General features: G+C 49.9%; 2 protein-coding genes across 4 annotated transcripts in view; one reads left to right on the forward strand and one right to left on the reverse strand.

Annotated features, from left to right (window-relative positions):
• SUPT6H (SPT6 homolog, histone chaperone and transcription elongation factor) lies at positions 1 to 26,291 on the reverse strand. Of its 3 annotated transcripts, none has more exons than XM_065036899.1 (37): positions 26,153 to 26,291; positions 21,591 to 21,731; positions 20,948 to 21,106; positions 20,717 to 20,787; positions 20,425 to 20,620; positions 19,870 to 19,954; positions 19,201 to 19,474; positions 18,689 to 18,790; positions 18,073 to 18,189; positions 17,486 to 17,575; positions 17,182 to 17,324; positions 16,765 to 16,916; positions 16,149 to 16,247; positions 15,885 to 16,014; positions 15,628 to 15,778; positions 15,110 to 15,264; positions 14,315 to 14,510; positions 13,846 to 13,985; positions 13,650 to 13,767; positions 12,951 to 13,027; positions 12,641 to 12,776; positions 12,076 to 12,213; positions 11,578 to 11,745; positions 10,918 to 11,045; positions 9,976 to 10,183; positions 9,615 to 9,762; positions 9,208 to 9,350; positions 8,303 to 8,443; positions 7,027 to 7,222; positions 6,654 to 6,892; positions 6,271 to 6,384; positions 5,659 to 5,783; positions 5,082 to 5,194; positions 4,676 to 4,753; positions 4,421 to 4,587; positions 2,896 to 3,071; positions 1 to 2,015 (listed from the first exon to the last, which is right to left on the reverse strand). In XM_065036899.1, exons 2-37 carry the CDS (start codon positions 21,697 to 21,699, stop codon positions 1,829 to 1,831), a joined length of 5,169 nt encoding a protein of 1,722 aa, XP_064892971.1. In that variant the 5' UTR covers positions 21,700 to 21,731; positions 26,153 to 26,291; the 3' UTR covers positions 1 to 1,828. The 3 variants fall into 3 exon arrangements, with proteins under 3 accessions (XP_064892971.1, XP_064892973.1, XP_064892972.1); XM_065036901.1 differs by lacking the exon at positions 26,153 to 26,291 and adding an exon at positions 26,076 to 26,097; XM_065036900.1 differs by lacking the exon at positions 26,153 to 26,291 and adding an exon at positions 25,933 to 26,060.
• Positions 26,222 to 26,483, forward strand: part of SDF2 (stromal cell derived factor 2) — a 2,067-nt gene continuing 1,805 nt past the window's right edge. The window contains exon 1 of the mRNA XM_021286957.2: positions 26,222 to 26,427. Within this exon, the coding sequence (XP_021142632.2) occupies positions 26,274 to 26,427 (154 nt within the window). The 5' untranslated portion in view covers positions 26,222 to 26,273. The remainder of the gene's footprint in view (positions 26,428 to 26,483) is intronic.

Here is a 26,483-nt window from a genome sequence, read left to right on the forward strand (position 1 = left end):
TTCCCAAAAAGTAGAATTTTTATTGATGGCAAGGGAAAACTAAAACCAAAGACAGCCAAAAAGGAGCCAACAACGCACAACTAACCCCCTCCCGTATGGGTCTGACACATCCCTGGGTAAGGAGCTGCTCCAAATCAAATTCCCGTCATACAGAGTTTCATAAAATAAAAAAATAGCGTAAAGTTAGTACACCTGCAACCTCTGGCAGCCGTGGGCCCCAGAAAGGCTCCTCCAGCCCGCACGGTGCCAGGGGAGGAACACGACCGTGTTACCCCTTAGTACTGCGGAGATGATGGCGTGGAAGCCGGGACCTGCGCTTCTCTGTGGGAACAGTTTTGCTTTGTCTCCCGGGTCGCCGCCATTCTTCAGGAGCATTTACATGCAAAAAAAAGATCTTTGTTTCTTAAGATCTGCTTGTTCGTGCTCATTTCCTAGCGAGAGGAGGCAAAGCAGGAGCCCTTGGAAGGAACAAAGACTCTGCTTCCATAGAAAATCCCTACTAACAAAGCGGGAGAGGCTAAAGTGTGTGCAGCAGGAACTTTCCAGTTCAGAAATGGCTCTCAGCACTGGCGGTCGCTCTGCAATGCTGCAGCGGCTGTTTCTGACACGATACACGTTACCTCCATCCGCTGTCCCCTCCCAGGCCCCCCAGGACCTCTCCCAGCCAGTGAGAGACGTGAGGCTCCAGGAAGGTGCCCGCCTGGCAGGGCGATGTCTCTATCCGACACATTCTAAATGAAACATTATTCTTTGTCAGCTCAACAGAAATCAGCTTTTCCGCAAAAGTTTCAGCACACAGAGGGCAACTCCAAGCAACAAAGGAAGAAGGAGCATCGACTTTCACTATTTAATGCTGCTTCCAAGCAAATCCATCGCTAAGAGGAGAGGGCAGGCAGCGCAGGGTGCAGGCAGAAAACCTCTCAACTAGCGTTCGGTAGAAACACTATTTATTCACCCCTCTGGTTACAACCGGGCAGGGTTAAGCGGGTACAGAGGAGGACACCATGCACTCCCGGCTGCTTTCGCGTTCTCCACCAGAGGAGCAGCTGCTCTTGCAGCATTTTAGCCCACGTGTCCGGCCTGCGCTCGGAAAAGCTGCCGTTGGCTGGCGTTTAGCTTCGCAGTCTGATTAAAAAAAATAAATCAAAACTAAATAAATATTGTTCCAAAAGAAGCCAGAGGAGAGAGCAAGCCTTTGGTATGACCGTGCGTTTCCCTCCGGCAAGACCCCAAGTCCCAGAGCCGCTGTGCTAGACCCGTCAACACAGCTGGGGGTTGGCACAGGCTCCGCAGAGCCTGTGATGCAAGAAAACATGGAGCAAACAACAACAGAAACTTTTTGAGAACTCCAGTTTGCTCGTCATAACCCCCGTGACTTCGCTTTGTGCGCTCAGGACAAGGAGAGGTGACAGTCAGGGTTTGCAAGAATCCAAATGAACGGGCTCACTCCAGGTCTGCGCTTTCAGCTACGTTTGCTTTCCAGTCTCTGTGGCGAAAGCAGAGTGCTGTGCACCTACAAGGACAGGCTCCCTTGACCTCACTCTTACTTTGCTGAGCTTCCAAAGTGGTGAACCAGGGCCCAAAAGGCAGAGGCCGCTGCAGTGTCCCTTCCTATGATATATTTATATATAGTATATATATTTAGACCAATCCTGCCAAGTTTATCCGTTCGCTCAGGTGTGCGTCACCACGAGTCATTTCCCACCATGTCACAATGTATAAAACAGGAGTTATGTGGCTAAGGGAAGGGAAGTTGTTTGCCACTGGTTAGTCTCCATTCCCCTTCCTGGAGAAGAGCGCGGAGGCTCCAGGTCAGGTGCAGCACGACCTATCGATCCATCTCATCCAGCAGCGGTGTGGCATCCCCAGCGATGGACATGGGTGTGCTCTCGATCATGGGGCTGGGTGACGGGCGAGGAGTCAACCTCTGCTTCTGTTTCCTCCGTTCAGCCTCCTTCTCCTGGAGCCACTGCTCGGCCATCTTCCCCCAGTCGATCGCAGCGTGACTGTTGGTCCTGCAATGGCATGGGGAGGAGGTGAGACACACCAACAGGAGAGTTTTGTAGAGACACAGAGTAGTTTGGGTTGGAGGAGACCTTCCCAGCTCCCCCAGTGCCACCCCTGCCATGAGCAGGGACATCTTCACCAGCTCAGGTTGCTCAGAGCCCCATCCAGCCTGGCCTGGGATGTCTCCAGGGATGGTTCATCCATCATCTCTCTGGGCAACCTGGGCCAGGCTCTCACTACCCTCAACGTTAAAAATTTCTTCCTCATGTCTGGCCTGCATCTCCTCTCCTTGAGTTTAAAACCACCACCCCATGTCCTATAGCAACAGGCCCTGCTAAAAAGTCTGTCCCCATCTTTCTTATTGGCCCCTTTTAAGTACGGAAAGGCTGCAATAAGGTCTCCCTGGAGCTTCTCTTCTCCAGCTGAACCCCCCAACTCTCTCAGCCTGTCCTCCCAGCAGAGCTGTTCCGTTCTCTGATCATTTCTGTGGGTCCTCTGGCCCCTCTCCAACAGGTCCATGTGTGTCCTGTGCTGAGGAACCAGAGCTGGACCAGCACTACAGGTGGGTCTCACCACAGCAGAGCAGAGGGGCAGAATCCCCTCCCTTGACCTTCTGCCCACGCTCCTTTTGATGCAGCCCAAGATACAATTGGCCTTTTGGGCTGCAAGCGCACATTGCCGGCTCATGTCCAACCATTCCTCCATGGTAACCCCCACGTCTTTCTCCGCAGGGCTGCTCTCAACCTCTTCATCCCCTGTCCTTCCTCCCCAAGGGTCTCATGCAGGAAGGTGCAAGGCAACCCCAACACAGCGGTTCCACAAAAATCAACAAAAGCACTCAAGATGGGACACAGATGGACACGTGCACCTCACACTAGAGCCACTCACTTTGGCTGCTGCCTCTGCCTGGAGCTGGATGATGGCTGCGACTGGGAGGACTGGGGCGTCGTGTTCGCCTGGAGCTGATACTGGGGCGTCGTAATCGGCTGGCTGGGGGTAGTGTAGGAGTAACTGGGGGTCATCAGAGGGGTGGCCACTGGTTGCTGTGCGGGAGTCGTGAAGACCTGCAGAGAGCAGAGGTTGTTAGGGGACAGAGGACAAACCCTGTCGGGCTGCAGGGCAGAGGGCTGGCACATTCTGCATGGCCCTGCCTGCGCAGGAGGCTGCTGCACGCCCGTGCTACAGTCCCAGTCCTGCTGGAGCCCCATGTCTGGGCAAGGAGAGGCTTGTGGGGACCATTGCTCAGGAATAGAGGGCTGCACGGCAGGAAGAACAACACTGTGCTGAGCACAGGACCCGCTGAGAGCCTCCAATTGCCCACCCAAGTGGGGCAGGAGGGCCAGCGCAGCCTGCCTTCCTTCTTCATCCCACACGGGCTGACAGGGGAGACGCTGAAGCCAAGAAAAGATAAGGACTGTAAAAGAGATGGGCACGTGAGACACTTGGGGCAAGCTGGCAGAAATTATGTCCTGCACTGGGCATGAAGAACAGATGATGACCCCCCAGCGGGCCACAGAAAGGGCACAGCACCTCCTGACACAGCTCCTTGTCACATCCCAAGCTGGCTGGTTCACTTTTTGCCCAATGGAGTGCTTGGTCTCTTTGCCTCCCAGTGTTCACCTCCCTTCTCCTTCAGATTGTCTTGATGATTAATACACTGGGTTATCCACAGATCCCGCCCATCCCCAGCTCGGCATTTACTGTGCCAAACTCCACAAAAGCCTCCCAAGGTGGTCTGAGGATCATTCCTCCATGCAAGCCTTGTCTTGCAGCACCTCTTCACTAGGTCTAACAACTGGGTGCATTTCTTGTACCCAGGCACCTCAGCCCTGCAGCTGGACTTGGCTGAGGGGTCAGCTGGGGAGCTGGAAGTGTGGGGTGGGAGGAGGTTGGCACCGGCACACGAGGAAAGGCTTCAGCGTGAGCCGAAACTGTCCAATTCCATCTTATTCCTTGCAAAGCCTCGGGGTGCTCGGTCAGGCTGAGGTGTTCGCCTGCCGGTGCCACTCAGAGATTAGCACGCTGAGCTGAAAAGCCCTGCAAACTCAGCGCATAGTTTCACGGCTAATCTCTTCCACTGGCAGCTCACGTTGCCAATTCTGGGGCACAATCAGCAGGTTGTGCGCCCTCACCGCTGGATCCCACCTCTCCACCCTGCCACATTCCTTGAGGGCCAGACCAATTTGCTTCTCGCTTCAGCTCTGCCTAGAGCTGAGTTGAAACGTGCCTCGCTTCCTCAGCCACAGGAGGCAAGAAGAAACCTGGTTCAGGATTCAGGTACACAACCGGGACTGGATGATCCCAGGCAATGCATAACCTCCAAAGGCTCCCTGTGGAGGCCACCCTGGGACAATTTCTAACAGCGGGGAGAAGCCACACAGAACGTCCTCTCGGAAACTTAAGCAACACCTACGTGATACGCGCTGCTGCCGCCTCCACTGCCTCCGTAGCCGTATTGGCTGGACGCCCACTGCGCAGGGGTGGCATTTGGGTTCTGTCCTTGGCCTGTCACAGCAGCAATGGCACTGAACATCTGGGAGGTCATGTTCTGCGGTAGAGCGTTCACTGCACGGGTCAGGTCTGCAAGAAAGACCCATCGTGTTAGACAAAGCCGAGTTTGGAGAAGGAGTTCAGATCCTGATTTCAAGCAGGAAAGGCCCGCACTGACCTGCCAGGTTAATGTTAGCTGGAGTAGCGTTAATGGAGGCTGGAGTCCTGGTCCGACTGCTACTGCTGGGGGTAATACCTGCGTAAAAGACAAACCGAGAGACATGGATAAGTTCTCACAGAAGAGCTGCTGTTGGCCTAAAGCTCAGGATTTGAAAAAATGCAGACAGCACTTGCACTGGCAAGATGCTGTTTCACCATCAAATGGTACGTGAGGGTTGTGTGGTGGGGAAGGCTATGGCAGAGGAATGGGACAAGCCTGGCCTTTGCTGCATGGCCCACTTGACTAAAAGATTATCTCTCAGAAGAGCTCTCAATGGGTCCACAGAAGCCAAACACTTGAGGATTGCTCTGAAACTTCCCAGATATAACAAATATCCGAAGCGCTCAGTTTTTGGGATGCTCACCTGGAACAGGGTCCTGATAATGATCCTTAAACCATCGGAACAGTCCATTCACGGTGGGGAAGACCTGGCCCCGGTAGCGGAATCCTTCTGGTGTCACTGTCACGTACTCTATCCTGTGAGGAGCAGCAAATGCAGGAGAGCACAAGAGATGACAGGCTGCTTCAGAGACACACCTGACACCTTACAGCACCCTCACACTAACAGCTCAGTCAGAACAGATGAGACCTACAAACTCAGGTGATGGCCATACTGATAACAAACACATAGACCTGCTCAAGCCACTTGCATTTTGTTTTCAAAACCCAAATACCATGCCTTTCCATGCAAAATCTATCAATTACTGCCTATACCCCAGTGCCCACCCTCCAAGGGCAGTACTGCTTGTTGCAGCCAGCTGGTTAAAAACGTGGGGGTCTCCTGGTCGAGATTTACTGCTTGACATGAATCCTCTACTGTCAAGAGGCCAAACCCTGCGTAAGGGGAGGCGTGACTGGCAGAGCTGGAAGAGAAACTGGCTGCAATAAGCTGAGGTGTGGCACTGGCAGTACTGCAGCTGCTGCACTCGCCTCTCACGTACCTTGGTTTGCCTCGAGGCTGATATCCCAAGAGGAATTTGCCAGGTAGATCTTTACAGGCACTGATAAAGTAGGGAATAAATGTTGGCTTCTCTTTCTTGGTCTTTATCAGTAACTCTTCCAGCTTCTAATTAGAGAGAGAGGAAGAGAAATGCTCAAGAAGAGCCTGCATTTTTAGCAACACACAGAGCCCACAGATATCTCTCTCCAAGCTGTGGCCAGCCCTTTTTCCCCCCAGCCCTGAGGCCAGCAATCCAAGCTCCACACCAATGGCCCTGTTTCTGTGCAGCATTGGTGCACAAATGTCACCAGGTCACAGAAAGCCAATACTCTCAGTGATATTTGCTGCCATGGCAATTTGCTGCTCTGGCATGCTGTAGCACACCACACTCCCATTGCAGTCCTAACTCCACTGCTCCCAGACAGAATCCACCTAAAACCTACAGCTGGGAAGAGACTGCTAAGCCCCAAGCAACAAAAGGAAAATGAGAGAGCTCAGTCCAGCAGCAGTTCATGCCAGACTCAAACACTTTAAGAACTGTGCTGAGAAAAATAAATTCAGATAACACTCCTATATCTCACACACAAGCCACCACAGCCTGGGACAGGCTCACCTTCTTGTCTCCACCGTTGCAGTCCTGATAGTATTTGTGATTCAACAGGTCCCTGGCAAAAGAAGCCATTGGCTGGACATAGCGAGCAACAATTTCATCCAGGTCTTCAAACTCCTTTGAACAAACACATGTAAAAAGGTATTTAGGGTGCATGATGAGGAACTCTCATTCTAGTATACAGCTCTCAGTCATACATTCTGCACAGAAAGGTTGGATGCTTTAAGAATAAAAGAGAGCTGAGTATTGTCTAAGGATCTGGAGAACTGCAATAGGAATTACTCTCCAACAGCCTGAAAGCAGCTGCAAGGATGGAAAGGCTGTGCCAGTCTGTCCCTGCCAAACAGGTAATTCTCCTTCCCAAGCACATTCTGCGGGGCTCCTACCTCTGTGTTAATCCAAAGTGTGGAGCCCAGGCTGAAGGCATTCTCCTTGCCCTCTTCTCGGACATCCACGTGCTGGTAAATGCCATCGTTCACCTTCCAGGTGACAGTCAGGTGGTTTTCCCCTTTGCTACTTGGCCGAATAATCACATCCCCTTGGTCCATGGTCTCCATCATCTTCTCAGCTTGCTTGAAGCTAATGTTGTGGAATGATGGGTGAGCAATTACTCTCTTGATGTATGCTAGGGGACAAAGCGGAGTGTTTAGGCTTCCAAGAGGAACTGCTTCATTCCAAGTATATGCCTAATTGTGCTTATTCTTCTGAAGTGCCCTGGGAAGACTGGCATTACAAGAGAGAGAAAAATCAGAGACTCACTTGTCCGCTGCTGCTTTCTTTTCAGGTCTTCCTCCTGTTTGTGATCTGCTGCCTCAGAGTCAAAATCATAGTAGGTGTCTTTAGGCAGTTTCCACTCATTGTTCTTATCCATCAGGTCTGAGGTCCTGCAGGTCAGGTCTGCACTGAACTTCTCGATGTCGATCTTCATAATTCTGCAGTGAACAGTCATTCCCACCTACAGCAGAGGGGCAGGCAGAGCTGATCAGCAAGTCTGGCAGGTACACCAGCCTCCCTGCTCTGCAGAATGATCTGCGTGGGGTCACACTGCCAATCAAGAGGTACAAACCTCCCCCACATCAGACCAATACAACCTTAAAAGTGACCCTTCCATACAAACTAAAAATCAAGTGATCCCCAAGATGACTAGAATCGAAAGAGATAAAAGAAAAATGGGCAGTTCTCCAGTATGTTTACTACCTATGCCCCATACCTCAGAGAAAACTGCATGCCTGGAAGTGAAGGATGACTAAAGTTTACTATTTTAGGTATCTGTGCAACAAAACTAGACTTCATGATGTGCAAGAAAGCAGTTAAATCTGTTCAGAAACAGAGTGGAAGACACCCAAAGGACTTCTCTACTTAAATGGGAAAATACCACCACAAAGACTGCAATGTCTTAGTCCAGTTAACCGTGCTAAAGTTAATTAATAATGGCTCTTTAAAGAACTGCTAAGAGACCTCTGAGCTTACAGGATTATCCATCACCTGTATGGACTGTCAGGGGGATTCCAAAGGACAGCAGAGATGTTAAACCTCTATTTTATCATGTGACAAAAATATGTGATTCTGTTTCTTCCAGAACCCCCATCCCTGTCCTGAGCAAGACCAGTAACTGATGACCTCCAGAAACTAATGGAGACAGCAGAAAAAGCTATGAGAGACAGAAAGTGACCCTTGCATATTTGACAGCACTTCTGTGAACTCTTTAGAAAGCCAGAAACAAAGGGCAGCTCCGCATTAGAATGCCTTCTGCTCTCCTAAACCCAGACTTTAGCCAGACTATAATAAATCCTCCCGCAGTGCAACATGTTAACTGATTAACATGGTTCTCACCAGCTGTCAAGAGAGATTTGCACTGTGGGAGAAGGACACTAACCAGAACTTGAACTTGCTGCTGCTTTAAGGTCCTTAAATGAAAATAAGGTTTGAAAAGTCATTTAGGGAACAATGGTATCAACCAAACTCTGAATTTTTGGTATTGGCTCCGGGCTCTTCCAGTTCTTGCTGGGTATGTGAAAATCCACTGCTTTCTTACCTTCACCCTTTCTTCTGGCCGCTTGACCACCTTATCACTGAGAAATTTTGTTGGAATGAAGCCAGCAACACCATTATCCAGACGTGTCTTCACTCCAATGGCCTGACCCGGGCAGGAACCGCTGTCAAAGTGGTTCCAAACCTTGAGCAAGACAAAAGTAAAAGTCATTCAGCATGGAAACACAATAGCCCCAGCAGTTCACACTCAAACAGGTCTAAAAACTGTCTTGGAAAAACTTTTGCAGCCAGCAGAGACCTATGGAAGGGCAGGGGACAGAGAACCTCAGTGAATGCTGCCCAGGAACTCAGTCTTCCTACTTTGGTTCTGCTCAGCTTATGGGGCTTTGCAACCAGGAAGGTCAGAACATTTTCAGCCCCTGAACACAAGCTTGCAGCTAGGGCTGGTTTCTAATGAAATGCTATAGGGTTTTAAAGTCACGGATTATGAAGGCTGGAATTCATTAATGTTTAGAAGAGACGTAAAGTACAGCTGCATTAAGCAGCAGGGAGTCCAGATAAGTTCTTAAACTTGAGAAGGTGGCAGAACAACCTTCTGTTCTCAGTGTCACAGGCAGTTTCTCTGTGTAAAACGCAATCCTAGATCACAAACAAGCAAACAAGCCTGCTTTATGTATTTGCAACAAACTGGTTGGCTTAGCCCCAGGTCCATTGCACGCTTAGCCCAGTTTGCTCAAATCCACAATGTTGCCAAAAAAGGATCTGTCAAACCTATACTGAAGCAATTAGTCAAAGCTGGAACAGATTATATTGGCAGCCAAAAGCCACACATTCAGGTCAGCATCCTGGGCACTGCAGCCACAATCTTGACTCTGATACTTGTCCCCAAGAACCCTACAAATGCCCAAGCCTGCCGACAGCAGACTCCTGACAAAGAAGCAGCCGCACCTCGCTGAGCTCTGGGAAGTTATCCTGCTGACAGAAAGGACACTGCCAAAGGCCAGTTTCATCATTCCGTATCGCCTGGTCGTAGCTTTCTCCCTGTGGACGCCTGTGGGCTATCCCGGTCACATTGCAGATGATCATTTTACCTGCGATGTGATGGGAGAGGAGAAGGAAGGAATGAAAAACTGAAAGGCAACTGCAGGGCTGGGCAGCTCCCTCCATCTAAGGCAACTGTGCATGAAGGTGTTAGGAGATTACCCAGGTACTTGAGAAGCTGCTTTGTGTAGATGCAACCACAGCACTATCCCAGTATCACCCTCACCAAGATCCTTCTGCTCCACCTCTACACATCCTAAGTCAACTTAGGATGACAGAAATCATCAGAGCTCTCTTGGTAAACAGGCACGTACCTATATAAAAAGTCTCCGGGGTTTCTTTGGTCAGCATGTTGAAGACCTCTTCTGTGTTTGGAGAACGGTATGGAGTTCTCAGGTCCTTGTACCTGCAGCTCAGTTCAGCTCGAATGTCATATAAAGTGATGTGCTTGTCACCATAGCCCTGTGTGGTATTCAAAGGTTATAAAACCATTAGCAGCAGGAAGGAGGTAAATAGGGAATCTAGTGTAAGTTATGAAAGAACTCAAGGAACTCATCAAACAGCAAATTTCAAAAAAGAGGAATGCACAGGGTACCATCAAACATCTATAAAACTTAAGAAACTGGACAGCAGAGCTTTCCCTCTGTTGCTCAGCACCAGGAGCCCCCAGCACACCTGTCTCTCCAGTTCTTCAGCAAAGGCATCGAGATCCAGGTCTTTCAGACGCTCAGGGTTTTCTAAGATCTCCTCTAGAGCTCCTGCAGGATTAGCGTCTTCTGCTGACTCGTCGTACTCTAAGGCATCCACTGCCATTTTTCTTGCCCATTCGTAGGTTTCAGGATGGACTCTAGACCCATCTAGGACTTCGATGTAGGAATCAGTACTGAAATAAAACCAAAGCAATGTTTAGATAAGAACTCTGCAGAGTTCCAGAGTCACCTCCTTCAGCCCAATAGCAAATCACACCGTTGAGCATCACTACAGGCTGTGTGGCTGCTTTGCCACTGCTGCCCTCAGTGGAACAAACTACTCTGAAAAGGACACAACAAATCCTTCATTGCTAAATCAACAGGAGCCAAGGCAAGGTAAGACAAATTCCAACCTGCAGCTCCTGTACTGCAAAGATACAACTGGGCATTTTGGGTGCTATCTATATTTCATCACTGTGTGCTATAGCTGCTCTACAAACTTCCCAGTATTGCTACTATTTTAAGAGGAAGCTAAATTGCCAAGTTATGCCTCAAGTTTGAAACTTCAGGCAAATAAAACACTGATGACAGGACTAGGCAGAAACTAAAAGTGCACATGGTTTACTGACGGACATACATGGCGACAATGTTAGGGCACAACTGGTTTTAGTTTAGTTCCTCTTGACCACAAAGGGCCTTTCAAACCATAGCATGCTATATAATTAATGTTCAGTATCTCACACTGCTATGCGAGTTTAGCTGCCCTTAAGAATCGGATTAATAAGCAGCAATACCTCAACTTGGCCAGAGACCAGAGGGGCCACAGAGAAATTCCTGGGAACATGGATTCCATGGAACAAGATGGCTTTAGCCTGTCGCTCACACTAATTCCACACCCCTTACAACACTGAATGCCCCCAATACTCACCTATCGCCCAGCGACGCCGTGTCGATTTTGATGAAGCCAGCACAGTTGATAAACACCTTGGGTCCCATGTGACACATCGTAACCAGCTGGGTCCTGTTCTCCAGACGTGTGTTGTTCTGTTTTAAGATCTGGAGAGAGAGGTAATCGTATCAACTTTGCTATTTGAACAGAAGGGTTCTCTGGGAAAAGCAGAGGATTCACACCAGACACCACAGTGTTAAAACATCTGACATAATCAAGCCCATCACAGCTCAGAAATTGTTGCCCCCTGCCTGTGTCTCAACATCATATGAAAGGGGGTGACTCCACATGGAACACCTCCAACTCTCCGGAAAAGTGTTGGCTTTCTGCCTTGTGTTTTCTACAGTATGGAGGCATCTTGATGCTGTAAGAGTGCATCCGTTCCTGTGGGTTCAGGAGCTCACTGGGATTGATGGATTTGTTGAGTTGCACGGGTCTATCCAGGACATAAGTCCAAGCAGAGCTTTGGGGTCAGGCGCAGTGAGGTAACACGTACTAAAACACACATCAAATGGAGCTGTCAGCTGCATCTGGCACATGGGATCCTGACTCAGCCCGTAACAGCACTGTCACCAGGCCAACTCACACATTATTGGTGATGTTTTTTGGTTTTGTAGGCAGGGACAGAAGCTGCCTTACCTTTAGCAGGTGAGTGCCTTTGCGTGGTCCCAGGCCACACACGTACTGCAGCAAAGCCTGGCTGTGAGGGTGAGCAATTGCCCGATTGACATCCACTCCCACCTCATTCACACGGTTTATGAATTCGCAGTAGAGGGCATTCAGCAGTTCCTCCTTCACTACGTGTTCCTGGCAGAAAGGAGAAGGCATTAAGCTCACACAGAGACGCGTGTGACACCCTGCCATAAGCAAGCTAAGCCCAACACAACAGACTGGCTTTCAGGAGCTGTACTGCACCTCAGCCCCAAGAACAGCCTAAAGGCAGGAGGCAGATGAACCAAAGGAGGCCAAAAAAAAAAAAAGGTGCTACATCCCGAATATGGCATAGAACAGGCAGAACTTGCACCAGTTCAATTTGGAATACTTTTCTTTGACAACCAACTGTCCCAGGCCTTCTAGGCTACCTTCATTTGCAGAGAAATTTCTTCTTTGCCCAAGGATCTCACAAGGAAAAGTTACCTGCAGAGGGTGGAGTTTCAGGCAGAGAATATCCTCATCAGAGCTGCAGACCTGGGCAAACTCTATGAGGGGGTCCTGAATGCGGCGAGCAAGGGAGACAGCTTGACGCAGCAGTGGTGGGTAATCCCGGAATTCATTCTGCAAGAGGCCAAAGAATCATGGAAAACCCTCATTGGTGTTTTCACACTTTATAGCACAAGTAGCAAAGACACATCAGATAGAGAATGGAACAAGAGAAGCATTTGGTGCTCAGAGCAAAGAGAGCTGAGGTCAAGGGCTCCCAGGAACTCTGCTGCAAACAGTAATAGAACAACTCCATCCACTCAGCTGAGCAAGATACATTTTAGACTACATTAATATTAAATTTGTACATCTGCTGGCACTGATCTCTGCAGGGAAGCCGAAGTAAAATGTTTTGCCTTGATCCACTGACCAGTACGTCACTGTCTAGATGGATCACATGAGGCAGCGGATGATACGAGGCAAGGCCAGCACAACAAATGGAGGATGAGACAGCACAAACGAGTGACAGACTAAGGGACAGCTGGAATAACAGAAGGTTCACCTCAGACTTCTTGCTGTTCATGTAGAGGATAGCCAGCTCATTGTCCACCAGCTCCACGCCAATAGAGGACAGCTGCTGCCCTTGATCCAGCTCATGAACAATTCTCTTTACATCCTCCATCAGCATCTGAGCATCCCTAGGGAGAAACAGCCAAGAGGACTGAGGGGACAGCACAAAGCTGGGTCCTGGAATCACTCAGGGACATAACCCCAGTAGGTTACCTCACACCACGGACAGAAACAGTGAAATGTAGACAGGCAAGAGGAAAGGATGGCAAAGGAACTGGGAAGCGGAAGAAACACCAGCTGACCTGTTCTCGCCTGCAATTGTCACCACGTGAGGCTTCTTGTTCAGGAGGAATTTTTTCAAGGTTTCAATATCCTGGGCCTGGAAAGTTGAGACAGGTCGTAATGGAAAAGCTAGAGAGTTTCTGTACTGAGCTAGCTACCAGTCCTCGGTTCCTGTTTCACAGGGCAAATCCTCCCCCACTGCCACCATGACATGACCATGGCTAAATGCCTTTTCCACTGGCTGGCCTTGCAGCTCTGACCACTGTAAGGACAAACAGGAAAGCTCTGCAGAGGAAAGACTCATGGCATTACACTCTGTTGTTACAGAAAATCAATGCAAGTAGGGAGTGGAAGTCAAAAGTCTGACCCAAGCCCCAACAGATCCCACAGCTTCTCACTGTTACAATGTGATAATGGAAATGGGAGATTTCTGTAGCTGGGACCACAGAAGCCCACAAACTCCCAACCAGTAGAACCTGGGAATGACCAGGCTCTGCCACTCCCTGCAGAGGAGCAAAAGAGATTAATTGGAATGCAACTGAAAGCAACTGTTCTACCAGAATAATCACAGGGCGGGGAAAAGGCAGTATTTTTGCAAGCAAGAGTGACAAGGCCTGAGCTGTCTTCAAACTGACTATTCTTCTCCAGCCCACAGTGGATCACAGGGTACCAAGTGACATGCAGACATTCATCTTGACAACAGCCACACTAAGTCTCACCTTCTTTTCCCTCTCTTCCTCACGCCAGGCGTTCCTTCTCTTTGTGAAATGTGGCAGCCGGAGGAAGTCTGTAACCTCACCCTCTCCATTAACAAGGGCACAAAACACGGGGTGGTCCCTGCAAAACAGAGATCACTCAGACACGGAGGATTGATAAACCTGTACATGGATCCAGAGGAAACTCCTTTCCTCCTACCTGGCTGAAGAAAACGCAATGCCTAGTACTCGAATCCCCTTCCCTTGGTTTTCATCCATGAAATCATCATCTTCTTCCACTTGCTGATCAGGACGGTATGAAGCTACTTTGAGCCAGTTGTACAGTTTCCGACTGCAAGCCTGGTAGAACAGAGAAGGGGAGAGTAAGAAAATCCACTGCAGGTGCTTTGACATGGCCCTTCTCCAGAAGGAAAGTCGTGGACTGCTAAAGGCAGCAAGACAGTCTATTCTGCCAGGACTGGGACATTGGGATCAGCTCTTCTCCCTCCCACCAAGGTATCTGCTTTTTTCTCCATCCTTGGGAAAGAACCAGACTCACACCCCTGCCTGCTTCCTCCTCCTTCCCAAGAGCCTGCGTACGGCCCGTCAGCAGCAATCTCCAGCACGCTGCAGGTCTGTTAGCATCTGTAACCCAACTCTGACTCAAACCCACCTGTCTCCCTTCTCACCTTGAGGACGTACTCCTTGGCCTCCACCAACAGCTTGTTCTTCAGCTCTTTAGCCATCTGCACATAGAGGAACTGGTTGAGGGAGCGCTCAATGGCCATCGTACGCTGCCGGTTCCACTCTTGCACCTGGTGGCTGAACTCATCCCGATAATAGAACTGTTTGATTTCATCAAAGTACGTCTGGTCACTACCATAACTGCAAGAAATGAGAGGTGGAGATACAGAAGGGCTCCAAACGCCTGCATTGGCACCATCACTGGCGATTCCTGCCCAGGGATGTAATAGCAGTACTGCAGATTCAGTGAGGTGCCTGGAAAATGTAGGGATGAGCCAATCCTTCCTTCAAACACTCCTTTAGCTGCCAAAGCTCTGCTGCTACAGAGATCACAGCTGAATGCCATGCTGGCAGCACAGAGAGGCCTCATCAGTGCAACATGGGGCAGCCCACAGCCAGGCCAGCACACCCACACTGCACAGCATGGCTACTCGTGTGTGCAGGGAAGGACTCAAGGAGCCAAACAGTGAGGGTGGCTGGGAAACAAGCATCATCTTTCACAAAAATCCTAAAGTCTTCAGAGTTTGCCTTCAAATGAATAAGCCAGATATCTGCTAAAGTTTTCATGACATGGAAGAAAAGAGCAAGACTCTGAGAGACTGTTTGGCTATAAGGGGCAGGAAACCACAAGGCCATGATTTCCAGGAGCAGTCTGGGTTACAGAGGAGCTCTAGCAACACAGCAGCACTGAATGAACGAGCTCTGTCAATGCACGGATGGCATAGCCAGTGAGGACTCACCCCTCCACTCCTTTCATGTCAATGCTGATATCTATGGTCAGCAGTCCCTCCTCCTCTGCCAGGCTCATTTTCAGGAACTGGTCATCTCGCAGCTCCTTCACAGGCTTATTCTTCAAGTATTTAAAGGAATAGGCATAGTGGGCTTCATCAACATCCTGGGAGAGAGGAGAGACAGTCACCATGCACGCAGGGCATTTGTGAAGAAAGACCCTTCTGTAGACTGTAGCAGACAATGGTTTTCATTCAATACCCCCTCACCCCTATGCCTGCCAGTCTGCATTTCCCTCCCCAGCAGGACACAGTGGAATTCGTTCCCAGTCCCAGAGAAAAAGAGTGTGTTCCAATAATTCAAGGCAACATCTCAAAACACAGCGTGCTGCTGAGCTGGCCTCCAGCTCTAAGATTTATTCAGAGTTGCCACTGATATGGGAGAAGTTTTCAGATGCAAAAATGAGCATCTGTATGTTATTTAGATCCTTCCCTGAACCGACCCCCAGAGTCAGAGCTCCCTTCCTTACCTTCTTCCCCTTTTTGGTTGGTGAAATGTTGATTTTAGCTCTTTCTTGGAAAGTCTGTCTCAGGACCTGTCTGACCAAAGGCTCCCTGGCTATCTGCAAAGCCACCATGTACCGGGCTCCTTCCAGCACTGCTTCAGGGCTTGGGAATTGACTAAAAGCAAAAAGGCAATGTGAAGGTTTAGGACTTGAGAATGTCCCCAGATGCCCTCCTTTGTGTCACATCTACACAACATCAACGCAGTTCCCCCGCCACTGACCTACACACATAATCCTTGGCCAGCTCCAGGGGCTCCGCAGGGAACTGCTCTGTCTCATGACGCTGGTAACTGTCTCGTAGATTCTCTCCAAACTGCTCAGGTGTCAGACCAAATTTCTTAGCCAGGCCATCTAGGAAAACAAAACATAACAGAAAAATAATGAGGACAAGGGTACTGCAGCTTATACTGAGTGAAACTACTAGTTGTCCTTCTACAGGTGAGCTAGGCCATAGCAAGCTCAGCATGACAGAACACAGTCCCTACCCAGCCCAGCTGTCTGGCAGATGGTGTACATATCCCGACGGGATGCCTGCTTCAGCTCCGGCCCTTTCTGCTCATCATCTTCTGCATCCTCCCCTTCACCTACGGGAAGGATACGTTTAGTGAGGACTCTTTACAGAGGCATCCAGACAGCTGCAGGCTGTTAGAGCACAGCGAAGGGATCAAACACAACCTACATCGTGCAAAAGAGCCCCTAAATTCCACAAACACACCTCAAAGGTCACAGTAGCCTTAAAACTATCCAGGGTTAGAAAAACACCCTGAAAATGTTATCTTCTCTTCAGTTTCATTCTTTTGCAGTTTTAATAGCAGTATCTCTGAGCTGCACATCAAAGCACACATCAAGGTGGCTGATCCTTGCTTTGGCCTCTACCATGAGGGATGGTATTCAGTCCATCAGAAAAGCAACACCTTGTGTGACAAACTTCAAACATTTTCAGCGATGCCTGGAAGAGCTGAGACTAAGTTGAGATAGAAGCAAACAGCAGAGATGCTCTCTGCAAACAAACGGGCTTTGCAACAAACTTTCTTACTACTCTTTTGAACCAGGATTTTCAAACAGCCCACAATTAGGAGTCTATTAAGTTTGGGGACAAACCTTCCTCCTCTTCGCCATCCTCTCGGATGCGCTTTTGCTTCTTTCGAGCAGCCTTGGCAGCATTCTGCATCTTGGGGATGTCTCGCCCATAGTACAGCAGGAAGTGATTATACACGTCCTTCAGCTCGTCCGTGGACTGCACGTCCTTCAGCCTACGGCACGCAAAGCCAGCACGTTACACCCTGCCCGCAGCTCAACCATGGTCAGAGCACTCCAGGAACTGGCTCTGGTATAAACCAGGCAGAGGGAGCACTTGGGCTCATCTTCCAAAAGAGTTTTAAATATTTCTCATTAATGGCTTTGTAGGGAGGCTAAAGTCAATGGGCTGCAGCGGCCAGAGATTCCGTGCTATTTGGGCAAGTTAATGCACATTTTAAGTTGTTTTGGAATTAATATAAGAAAGCCATAGTGCCGTACCTCTCCATGTCAGTAGTATCAAGGGCCCTTATTCCATCGGCCAAGGGCTTGTCTGGGTCAGCAGAGATTTGTTCGTACTGATAGGCCTGCATCTTCTCAAACAGACGTGTCAGGTTCTGCTTGCGGATCTTCAGCTGGGTCCACTAATATGAGAACAAAGACTTCCCGTCACATGCACCATAGCAGTGTGTCACATCTGTCTCCTCCCTTCCCAAACGCAGGCTCCCAGGATCTTTGGATATTTGTCATATAAAAATAATTACCAAAATCTTCATCCACAGCCAAGCTTGGAAACATTCCTCACCTTCTCATCCCACTGCCAGACCCTCCACAGATCGTTGATGTGCAGCTCTGGCTCCACATACTCCTTTCTGTAGAAGGCGATGAATGGGACCTGGGTCAGAAATGAGACTCATCACCACCGTGAAGGAGACCGGGCTGTTCCTGGCAGCCAGGAGTTCAGAGAATGTTCCTGTTCCACGTGGGAGAACCAGCTGTCCCACCAAAGAATACACCACATATACCCAGAAGCTCCTGCAACATTCAGGTAACACCTCAGGGAATAGGCTGAATGGACCAAGCAAGGCTGAGGAGACTCTGAAATTCCTGCACCTCATTTAGCATCAATTTGTCAAGGATCAATGGAAATACGACAATATCAGCCTCATCAAATGGGTCTTAAAATACGTGCATTGCCACAGCTCACACAAGATAAGCTGCACTTTCCAATGAAGCACCGTTTTGTCACAGGGGAGACAACCAGGTAAGGTATCTCGGCCTCTTCTAGTTTGCTGCTCTAAGTGCTTCCAGCAGCCCCTCTGCTAATCCTGTCAGGATGGGGAAACAGAAACACAGGCCTTATCCTGGTAAAGAAGCCAAGTTGCGAATTACCTCAAAATGTTGATTTCTCATGAAATTCAGGGCTTCTTTAATCTTCTGGATGGTGCTGGGCCCCTTGCGGCTGAAGCTGCTGCTGGCTTGTCCACGGTCAAGGTAGTCAGAACTTTCCTAAAAGAAGAAATACATCGTGTTGATCGTATTCCTGAGCTGGCCCCCAAAATACCAGCAAAGGCTGGAAAACAGTGGTGCTTTTGGTAGCTGGTAATGCAGGTTTAACTACACACTCTGATTTTGGACCACAGAAAAGCATCGTAGGCCTGACCGGCTTACAGGAAAATGGAGAAGCATGATCTGGCCAATGTAACTGATGGTTAAAAGCAGATCGTGGCTAATACTAGTTTAGCCCTCAGTGCACAGTGGCTCAGAGATCTCTCAATCATTCCTGCAAGTTCTCTGCATTCCTTTTTGTCCTGTTTTATGGATGCAAAACTGATTATATTTGCATGTCAACTGACGTGCTCAAAACCAGATAACCAGAAAGTGGGCACACATTCCTGGAACAAGGAGGAGATCGCTGGAGCAGACTCCTGGAACAATGTCTACAAGCTGGAAACCTCCATCACTTTCAAGTCCTCTTAGGACAGAAGTCCCAGGTGTAGTCCTTTACCTGCAAGGAGATGGTGGGTGTCGCAAATGCGTTTCTGTAAATCCAGTCAGCTTCTTCCTCCAGCTCATCATCTTCAGCATTCTTCACTGGGATGGATCGCAACTGTGAGAACACAGCAGGATGAGCAGAGGCATGTGCAACATCAGGCCCCGCTTCTGGAATAATTTCCAGAAGCATGGAAATTATCGTTTTGAGCTGCAGGTTGCCTATGAGGTCTCAGTACCTCCCACACCCACAGCAGAGCACAAGCCCTGCACCACTCCCAGGAGTGCAACACTGGCACCCAGTGGCCAAAGAGAAATTGTGACCAGTGCCAAAACCAGGCTTACACAGCTACAACAGGTCACAGTGTTATGTTTGCAGGTGGAGTTCCAGTCTATGCCTTTGAAAGGTGGGATTTTCCAAGAGGGAAATGCCAAAATCCAGCCAGCTGGTCTGCAGCTCCCAGGCCTGTTGTGCTCACTGGGAGCCAAAATGTTTTCTGCCTGCAGACCAGCACCCTCTTTCCTCACCTGAAACCTCTCAGGCATGTCTGTCATGCGGATCTCGTTGTCCTGGTCCGTTAGGTGACTGCTCTCCAGCTCACTGGGCTCGTACATCTCAAAGATGCTACGCCGACTGACGCGCTTCTTGGCAGTCTTTTTGGGTCGTACACGGGTCTCGCCTTCGGCTTCTTCATCCTCGTACTCATATTCCTCCTCCATCTCCTCATCATACTCATTGTACTTCTCAAACTCATCATAGTCAAAGTCCACACCGAAGATTTCCTGGGCTTCCTGCAAAGCACTGCAAGGCAAAAACTATCGTTCAGCCCCATGGTGCCATCACAAAACATCTTTCTAGCCACACAGAAGTGGCCAGAGCACCTAAATCTCAGCTTTATTTTTCACCTAGGCTAAAAAATCATGGATAGGTACACAACTCTGAGCTTTACACGCAAATATTTCTCTTAAGGGACAGTTTTTGGTATCCCTGTAAAAAAAAAAAAAAACTGGCGAGAATGGAAGGAGTCAGGCATTTAAGAAATTCCACTAAAAGCTCCATGTTTAAATTTACCAGGTTCCTTTGGGGAAAGAGAGCTGTGGTATCCAACCACAAGCTGAATCACTCTACAGATGCAAGAATCAAGTAAGCTGAGCACCGGTTTTGAGGCTCCAGGCCAATTTCCAATCAATACTTACGCATCTGTGTATCCAGGGAGCTTCTTTCGCCATTTTGGCTTCTTCAGAGGTTGTCCATCATCATCCACAATGAAGTCATCGATGTCTGAACATTGAGAAGCAATTTAGTGGTCAGGACATTTCATATTCAATAGGTAACTCTGACAAAGCTCAGCTCAGCCATTGCAGCTGTGATCCTCCACTACAGGCTTAGGCTGCCACCGGCTGTTGATCTGCCCAGCTGCCCACAGCATCTCCTACACCGACCTCAGACATTCCTAGGTACTAAACAGTGCCTTGAGTTCCTTCTTTTGAAGCATTTCCATTTTGGAGGCAGCTTAGAGGAGACGTTCAACACCTCAGCACGTCATGTGCTTTGGACAAAGCAGTTCAGACAGGCAAACTAAACCTGCCACACAGAAACATTTAATTCTAAAGACTGTACTAATGAGACAAGAGCTTTACCATAACATGGCTACAGCCTTTGGTTACTTCTAGCTCAGAGAAAGTCTTAACTTCATATCTGTGCTTTAATCCTTGGACAAACTTTTAATGTAATTGACAATCCATACTCACCCGATTCATCTTCCTCCTCCTCCTCTTCCTCTTCTGGTGGAGCAACAGGAGCTTCAACAGCTTCTCCTCCCTCCTCGCCTTCCCCATCCTGAAAGATTTCTTCAGCAATGGCTTCCTTCTCGTGTTCTTCCTTCCCATAGTCTTCCTCTTCATCATCCTCATCATCAGACATTTTTCGCACACGTCTGAATTTTTGCTGCAAGTAAACAGGTTTGTTAGTGCACAGAATCCCTCAAACAGACACTCAGAACTGAAATTCCTCCCTGAGCAGCAGCACAGGAGCACAACTCACTCTTTTGACTTTAACGCCCAAGTTCTCTTCAATGAGGTCAAAATCATCATCCTCCAGGCGGTCATCAAAAGCTATGAGAAGAAAGTAACGATAAGTTACGCTCCCCCTTCACTAATCTGGGAACGGACCGCTCAGTGTGACAGGTAAAGCTTCCCCAGCCCACGCAGACACCCAGGGCAGTGTGAGAGCGTTATGCTGTGGCCTGTTCTGAACAATCACCATAAAACTTACTGCGCTTTCTCTTTTTGTGGCCAACATCATCCTCAGAGTCTCCAGAGTCACTGGCTTCTTCCTCTTCTTCCTCCTCCTCATCGTCATCATCGTTAATGAATCCTTTCAAGTTCCCCTGCTCATCTTGGTCATCGAGATTCAATTCCTCCTCTTCCTCATCTGGTGGAGAGCAGCAAGTATTAGACATGTACTCAGTGGTTATCTGCTGAGACTCCTTCTCAGCTCTGTGCAAAGATCTTCCTTCACACTATTCAGGCAGAGTGTTTTCACTGAGCACTTTTACTGACACTGAACCCAGCCAGCTGTTCATGCCAGAATCCCACTTCTTGGCTCATGCTCCCTCTGCAGAGGTAACAGGTGGAGTGGTCACACTGGGAGAATTCCTCTGCTTTTACTGTTTACTGTCAAATTATGTGACTGCAGGTCCCAGGGGGGGTGAAGCAGTGTATTTTCTATTGCCAAATATAAAAACCGTGTAAGCACTTTGATGAAGGGAAGCACTTAAACAGCTGAGATGATTGAGTACAGATGGCCATGCTATTATAGCACAGTTACTGCTCCATCTGCAGAGTCATGGGATGTAAAATAGAGCAGCGAGGCACACAGAGAATTCAGCAAACTCAGGACAGACAGCCAGACTCACCGTCCTCATCTTCCTCCACAAACTTCTTGGTTACTCTGGGCACAACCTCCCCATCCTGGTTGTACTCCTCCTCCGACTCCTCCGCTTCGCTTTCTACGAAGTCAGACATGGCTGCAGCGTCTCACACACGGCTGCACAGAACTGGGGAAGAGGAGACATCCATCACATCAGCTGAGCGAGCAAAACACAAGCACATCCCCCTGCTGGGTTTTGGAGAGAACACAGCCAAGGAAAGAAGGTTTCAAACTATCTGTCAAGGCGGTAAATTACCCAGTGTCCACTCTGCCTGGACATCCCCGTCACCACAAATTAGGCAAGCGAAGGAGCAACCAAGTGCTGCCAGGTCCTGTCAGCCCATGTCTCGATGAGTAGAACAGGGCCTGTCATAGCGTCGTTTGTTACATGGCCGAGCTCCCGGCTATGGCTGAAATGGCACACGCAGCCAAAGCCCTTCACCCCATCCACACTCTCCCACGTGGCCACGAAAGCAACCCCACGCTGCCACCGACACTGCACAGTGTTGGGCGCACAGTCCAGCCAATTAGGATCTAATATGATTAATCCTCACTCAGTTAATGAAGCCAGAATGACCCTGAGAAGGGCCTTGAGGGAGCTGCAGTCACAGGCTGTTAGCGAGGCTCTGCAGAGCCCGCGGAGCAGTCAGGGGAGAGGTGCTGGGGCTCCCCAATTCCATCACCCCACGCAGCCGGAGCCGCTGCCGGGGTGTTCCAGCCCAGAGGCCTCTGTACTGAGACTGGGAAGTAACAAGAGACTACAGAAATGGGATGGGTTTTTATATCCAGGACCTTTTATTTCATGTTTTTCCCCAACTGGGGTTTCTAGAAGCAGAATAAATCAAACTTCACACAATGGAAAGAGTGTGTCTGTAAAGACGCGGCTCAAGTTCTGTTTCTCTGAACCTTCCGCTTCTTGTGGTTACAGAACTTGCTGTGATTTTTAAAATTTTCAAAGGATTTTTTTTTTTTTAGTTCTTTTTTACAGACACAAAACCAACAGAAGCTTACAGAAGTCAGCTATAATAAAAAATAAACCAATTCCACAAATGGCTGTGAAGATGAAAATGCCAGCCCAGGAGGAAGTACCAGCCTTTGAGAAGGTACAAAAAGCAGCTCAGAGGAGGTGTCAGATCTAAAGCCAAAACCTCCATATTAAATTACATCTGATGTAAATGGTTATCTGCCGAGACTCCTCCTCAGCTGTGCACAAACAGCATCTTCCTTCACACTATCTACACTCACAAATTACATCTGATGTAATTTAACATGAAAGAAAAAAAGAGAAAAAGATGAGGAAACAATCCCATATGCCAGGGAACGGTACCTAAACAAACAGGCTTCAAAATGTTCCCGTAATCATTTCCCCATTGCAAACAAACAGCTGAAGGGAATCAATCCCATACGGAACAACCTGATCAAGGCTTTTCCACGACACCTCTCGTGTATGGAACTTCATGTTCTGCCCCAAGATCCACACATCTGGTGCACAAACACGACTTTGAGAAAACCAGGGACTTATTTCTCTGTTAAAGAGTCCCATTCTCGAGAGGACACTGTACAAATTGCATGCATTTCAGCATCCCTCTCAGAAATCACGCTTTGGAGAGCAGTACAGATGTTAGTTAAATATGTGTTCCTGAAGTAAATGCCACCGATGAATTGCGTAACTACACACAGTAGGAACAGCAATTGTTATCTTTTCCAACCCGTGTATGAATATTATGTCAACTTCACACTTCCACACCAATTCTGCTACATGTATCCATCAGGGTGCATTAACATACACAAAACTGCAAGCTAAGTGGCTATTCCTAGAGCATTTCCAAGTGTAATAACCTCATTTCTCTCCTGTCCATGATCAACACACTAATCCAGCACGAAAGAAAACCCCTTGTCATAGCACCATTTAAAACGTCACTATTCTCTGTCAGTGAAACATTTTGCTCGCAATTCCAACTTTCTTCCTCATCGCTTGTTCTACCATTTACTGGCAATTTCACTTCACATCAAATCAAATTTGTCTGGACGCAGGGAACAGCTCGGACTTAGGAAAACCGTCCCATTTAATCATCTGGCTGAGCAGGTTCCACACAAGCCAACCACCCACAAAATCAGGTGATTTCCGCGCCAACAAAACACACCTCGGGACAGTGGGGATGTTACTTTGCGTGGCAAAGGGATGCAAGGGCAGCTGTTACCAAGGAGATGCTGATTCAGGTGTGAACTAAGGGTGTGTCTCCCACCCTTCGCTCCAGAGAGGCCTTGATTTGAAATAAAACAGGACAGGGAGGCAGGTGGGGACTCCGGGCTGAGGAGCATTGGGCCAGCCCAGGTGTATCAAGCTCTGGGCCACATCCTTGCTCCTGTAATGCTCCCAGGAGAGGGTCAGAGATGCCACAGCACGGGAGCGAGCGCTAAATTGCACTAGAGCACCAAAAAGTCAGGTAGACCATGCCTAATCCTGCACACAAGCTCCTATAGGTGATATATACATATAGCTTTACCCCAAAGATACCTCACGGCCACCAGACATTGATCAGGATGGACCAAAGACAAGAGCAAAGCTGTGAGCAAGGCAGGTCCAGCGCGGCCTGGCCCGCTCGGCAGCGATGCCGGAGCAGCTCCGGGCTGAGTGATTACGTGACCTCGGCTCTCAACCAGGGGCAGCCGCACTTTGCTCAGCTTAAGGCCACAGCTGTCCAGAGTCCACAGGCTCCTTTCAACTGGGATGACCCTGAGCACAGCGCTCTTTGCATCAGCAACATATAGTTTTGTATTCAGTTTGTACAGCTGTTTGACCAACTTCTGAAGTCAGGACCTAAACCAGACACTGCCACACTCCTTGGTGGTGGGCGTGCAAAGGAACACAGAGCAAAACAACGTCTGGAGACCAACAACGCTGCAACAGGGAAAGTCCAGGCAGCGCAGCCACTGCAGCTCAGGAACTTCCCATACCTGCTTCATTAGTTTTAATGCTCCCTGTTGGTCCCACCGCCCCCAACGCTCTCAGGCGGTAGAACATAACGTGGCAGAGTGTCACAGTTTAATAATATGTTGTGCGAAAAAGCACTTCCGCCTGCTTATTTTAGACCTGCTGCATCATAATTTCCTGTAAGAAACAGAAAATCGATGTTCCCTCCTTGCTTTCTCTGACCTGCCCGTGACTTCACGCACCTGCACCGTGTCTCCTGTCAGCAAGCTTTGCCCCTAAGGTGAGGAAACAAATATTTTGCTTGTCTGGAAACCTGCTCATCTGCACCACCCCTGCCCCACACCTTTCCCAGTCCTGCTCTTTTGAGATGAGCAAACCAGAGCTGCCAATAATATCCAGGCACAAACTGCCAATGATTTATGCAGCAGAGTAATGAATGTTTTCTGCTTTGTTCTCTGCTCCTTTAAAGTAATTCCAAAATATCCTTTTTAGGCTATGGCGGGGTGTTGAAGTGATGTTTTAAAAGAAACAATTGATGAGACACCAACAGCTCTTTCCTGAATAGTAAAAGCTGATGTAGAGTAAATTGCTGTGGCGTTTGTTACCTTCATTACACCCGTTGCCACCGTATCTCATTTCCCACACTAGCACCCAGACATTCAGTATTATCTGGTCTCTGCAACTTCCCACAGCGATCCTAAATAATTTAGGATTAAACTTTCCTTTGCCACATCACCATATTCAGAAACGAACAAACAAAAAAAAGGCAGCAGAGATGGCTGTGAAGCTCCACAATAACCTCACGCCACCGTGAGCACCCATCATTTGTCCCTACCCGTCTTCGACACCCTTCAGTCAGGCTATAATCCCCCAAAGGGCCTCCCCGTGCTGCTGCCTCTCGGCTCTTCACGGAGAACCTTGTCAGCAGTTTGCAAAGCCAAACCAGGGCTCTGGGAATCGCACCTGCAGAACAAGCTGGACCACGGGCGCACCCCAGAAACAGAGGTCAGACCCTTTCCCCCCTCCCAGCAGAGCAGACCGAGGCTCCCCGTGCCCTTCCCCTCGCATCCACCGGCTTTTCCTGCCGTGTCACCGATGTCCCACAGCCCCGGGGCCGCCGCGGGCTGTGTCACGGGGAAGCCGGGCAGGCGGGGGCTCCGGGCTCCTCGTGTCCGCGGGGGGAGCAGCCCCCACCCTCCGCCCCCCGCCCGGGCTCCCCCGGGGCTGGCCGGCCCGGCTCCCCCCGTAGGCCCCACCGGCTCCCCGCCCCGGGAGCTCCCGCCGCCGCCAGCCCCACCCGGGAGCGGACGAGCTGCCGCTGCCTTCACCCCCCACAACCGGGCCCCGCGGCCCAGCCCGACGCCAAGCACCGGGCCGTCCTTAACGCCCTTACCGGGGCCCAGGCCCGCCGCAGCCAGCCACCCCCGGAGGCCTCAGAGCCGCCCCGGGCCCCGCGCGTCCGCGCTGTTCCCCTGGCAGCAGCCCCGTGGTTCCCCTAGCAACGGGCCCCCCCAACCCGCAGGGGGTGACACGAACCCTGCCGGCCCCCTCCCCGCCGCCGCTCGCTCTCTTCCGGCCCGGCGCAGCCCCGGTCCCGCCCGGCGCGGCCCTACCCGAGGCGCCGAGGGAAAATGGAGGCCTCCGCGGCGGCGGCGGCGAGCGAGGGGGGCGGAGCAGACGAGCGGCGACCTCCGGGCGGGCGTGAGCGGCGCCACTTCCGCTTCCGGCGGCGGAATGGTGCCGCCGGTGCTGCTGCCGGTGCTGGTGCTGGCGCTGGGCGCGGCGGTTCGCGGCGGCTCCGGGCCCGTCACCTGCGGCTCCGTGGTGAAGCTGCTCAACGTGCGGCACAATGTCCGCCTGCATTCGCACGACGTGCGCTACGGCTCCGGTAACGGGACGCACATCCCCCCCTTTATCTCCATACCGGGTCAGGCTGGGGCTGAG

The sequence above is a fragment of the Columba livia genome, chromosome 20 (genome assembly GCF_036013475.1).
Source record: "Columba livia isolate bColLiv1 breed racing homer chromosome 20, bColLiv1.pat.W.v2, whole genome shotgun sequence".
NCBI classification, from domain to species: domain Eukaryota; kingdom Metazoa; phylum Chordata; class Aves; order Columbiformes; family Columbidae; genus Columba; species Columba livia.

What these genes read in the sequence shown, in the direction of transcription:
- SUPT6H (XM_065036899.1), bottom strand. Translation starts at nt 21,699, where the DNA reads ATGTCTGACTTCGTAGAAAGCGAAGCGGAGGAGTCGGAGGAGGAGTAC. An exon ending in CACTTTGGATTAACACAGAG is followed by an intron (nt 6,385 to 6,653) that starts GTAGGAGCCCCG and finishes GTTTGTTCAAAG; the next exon opens with GAGTTTGAAGACCTGGATGA. An exon ending in CAGCCTCGAGGCAAACCAAG is followed by an intron (nt 5,195 to 5,658) that starts GTACGTGAGAGG and finishes TGCTCCTCACAG; the next exon opens with GATAGAGTACGTGACAGTGA.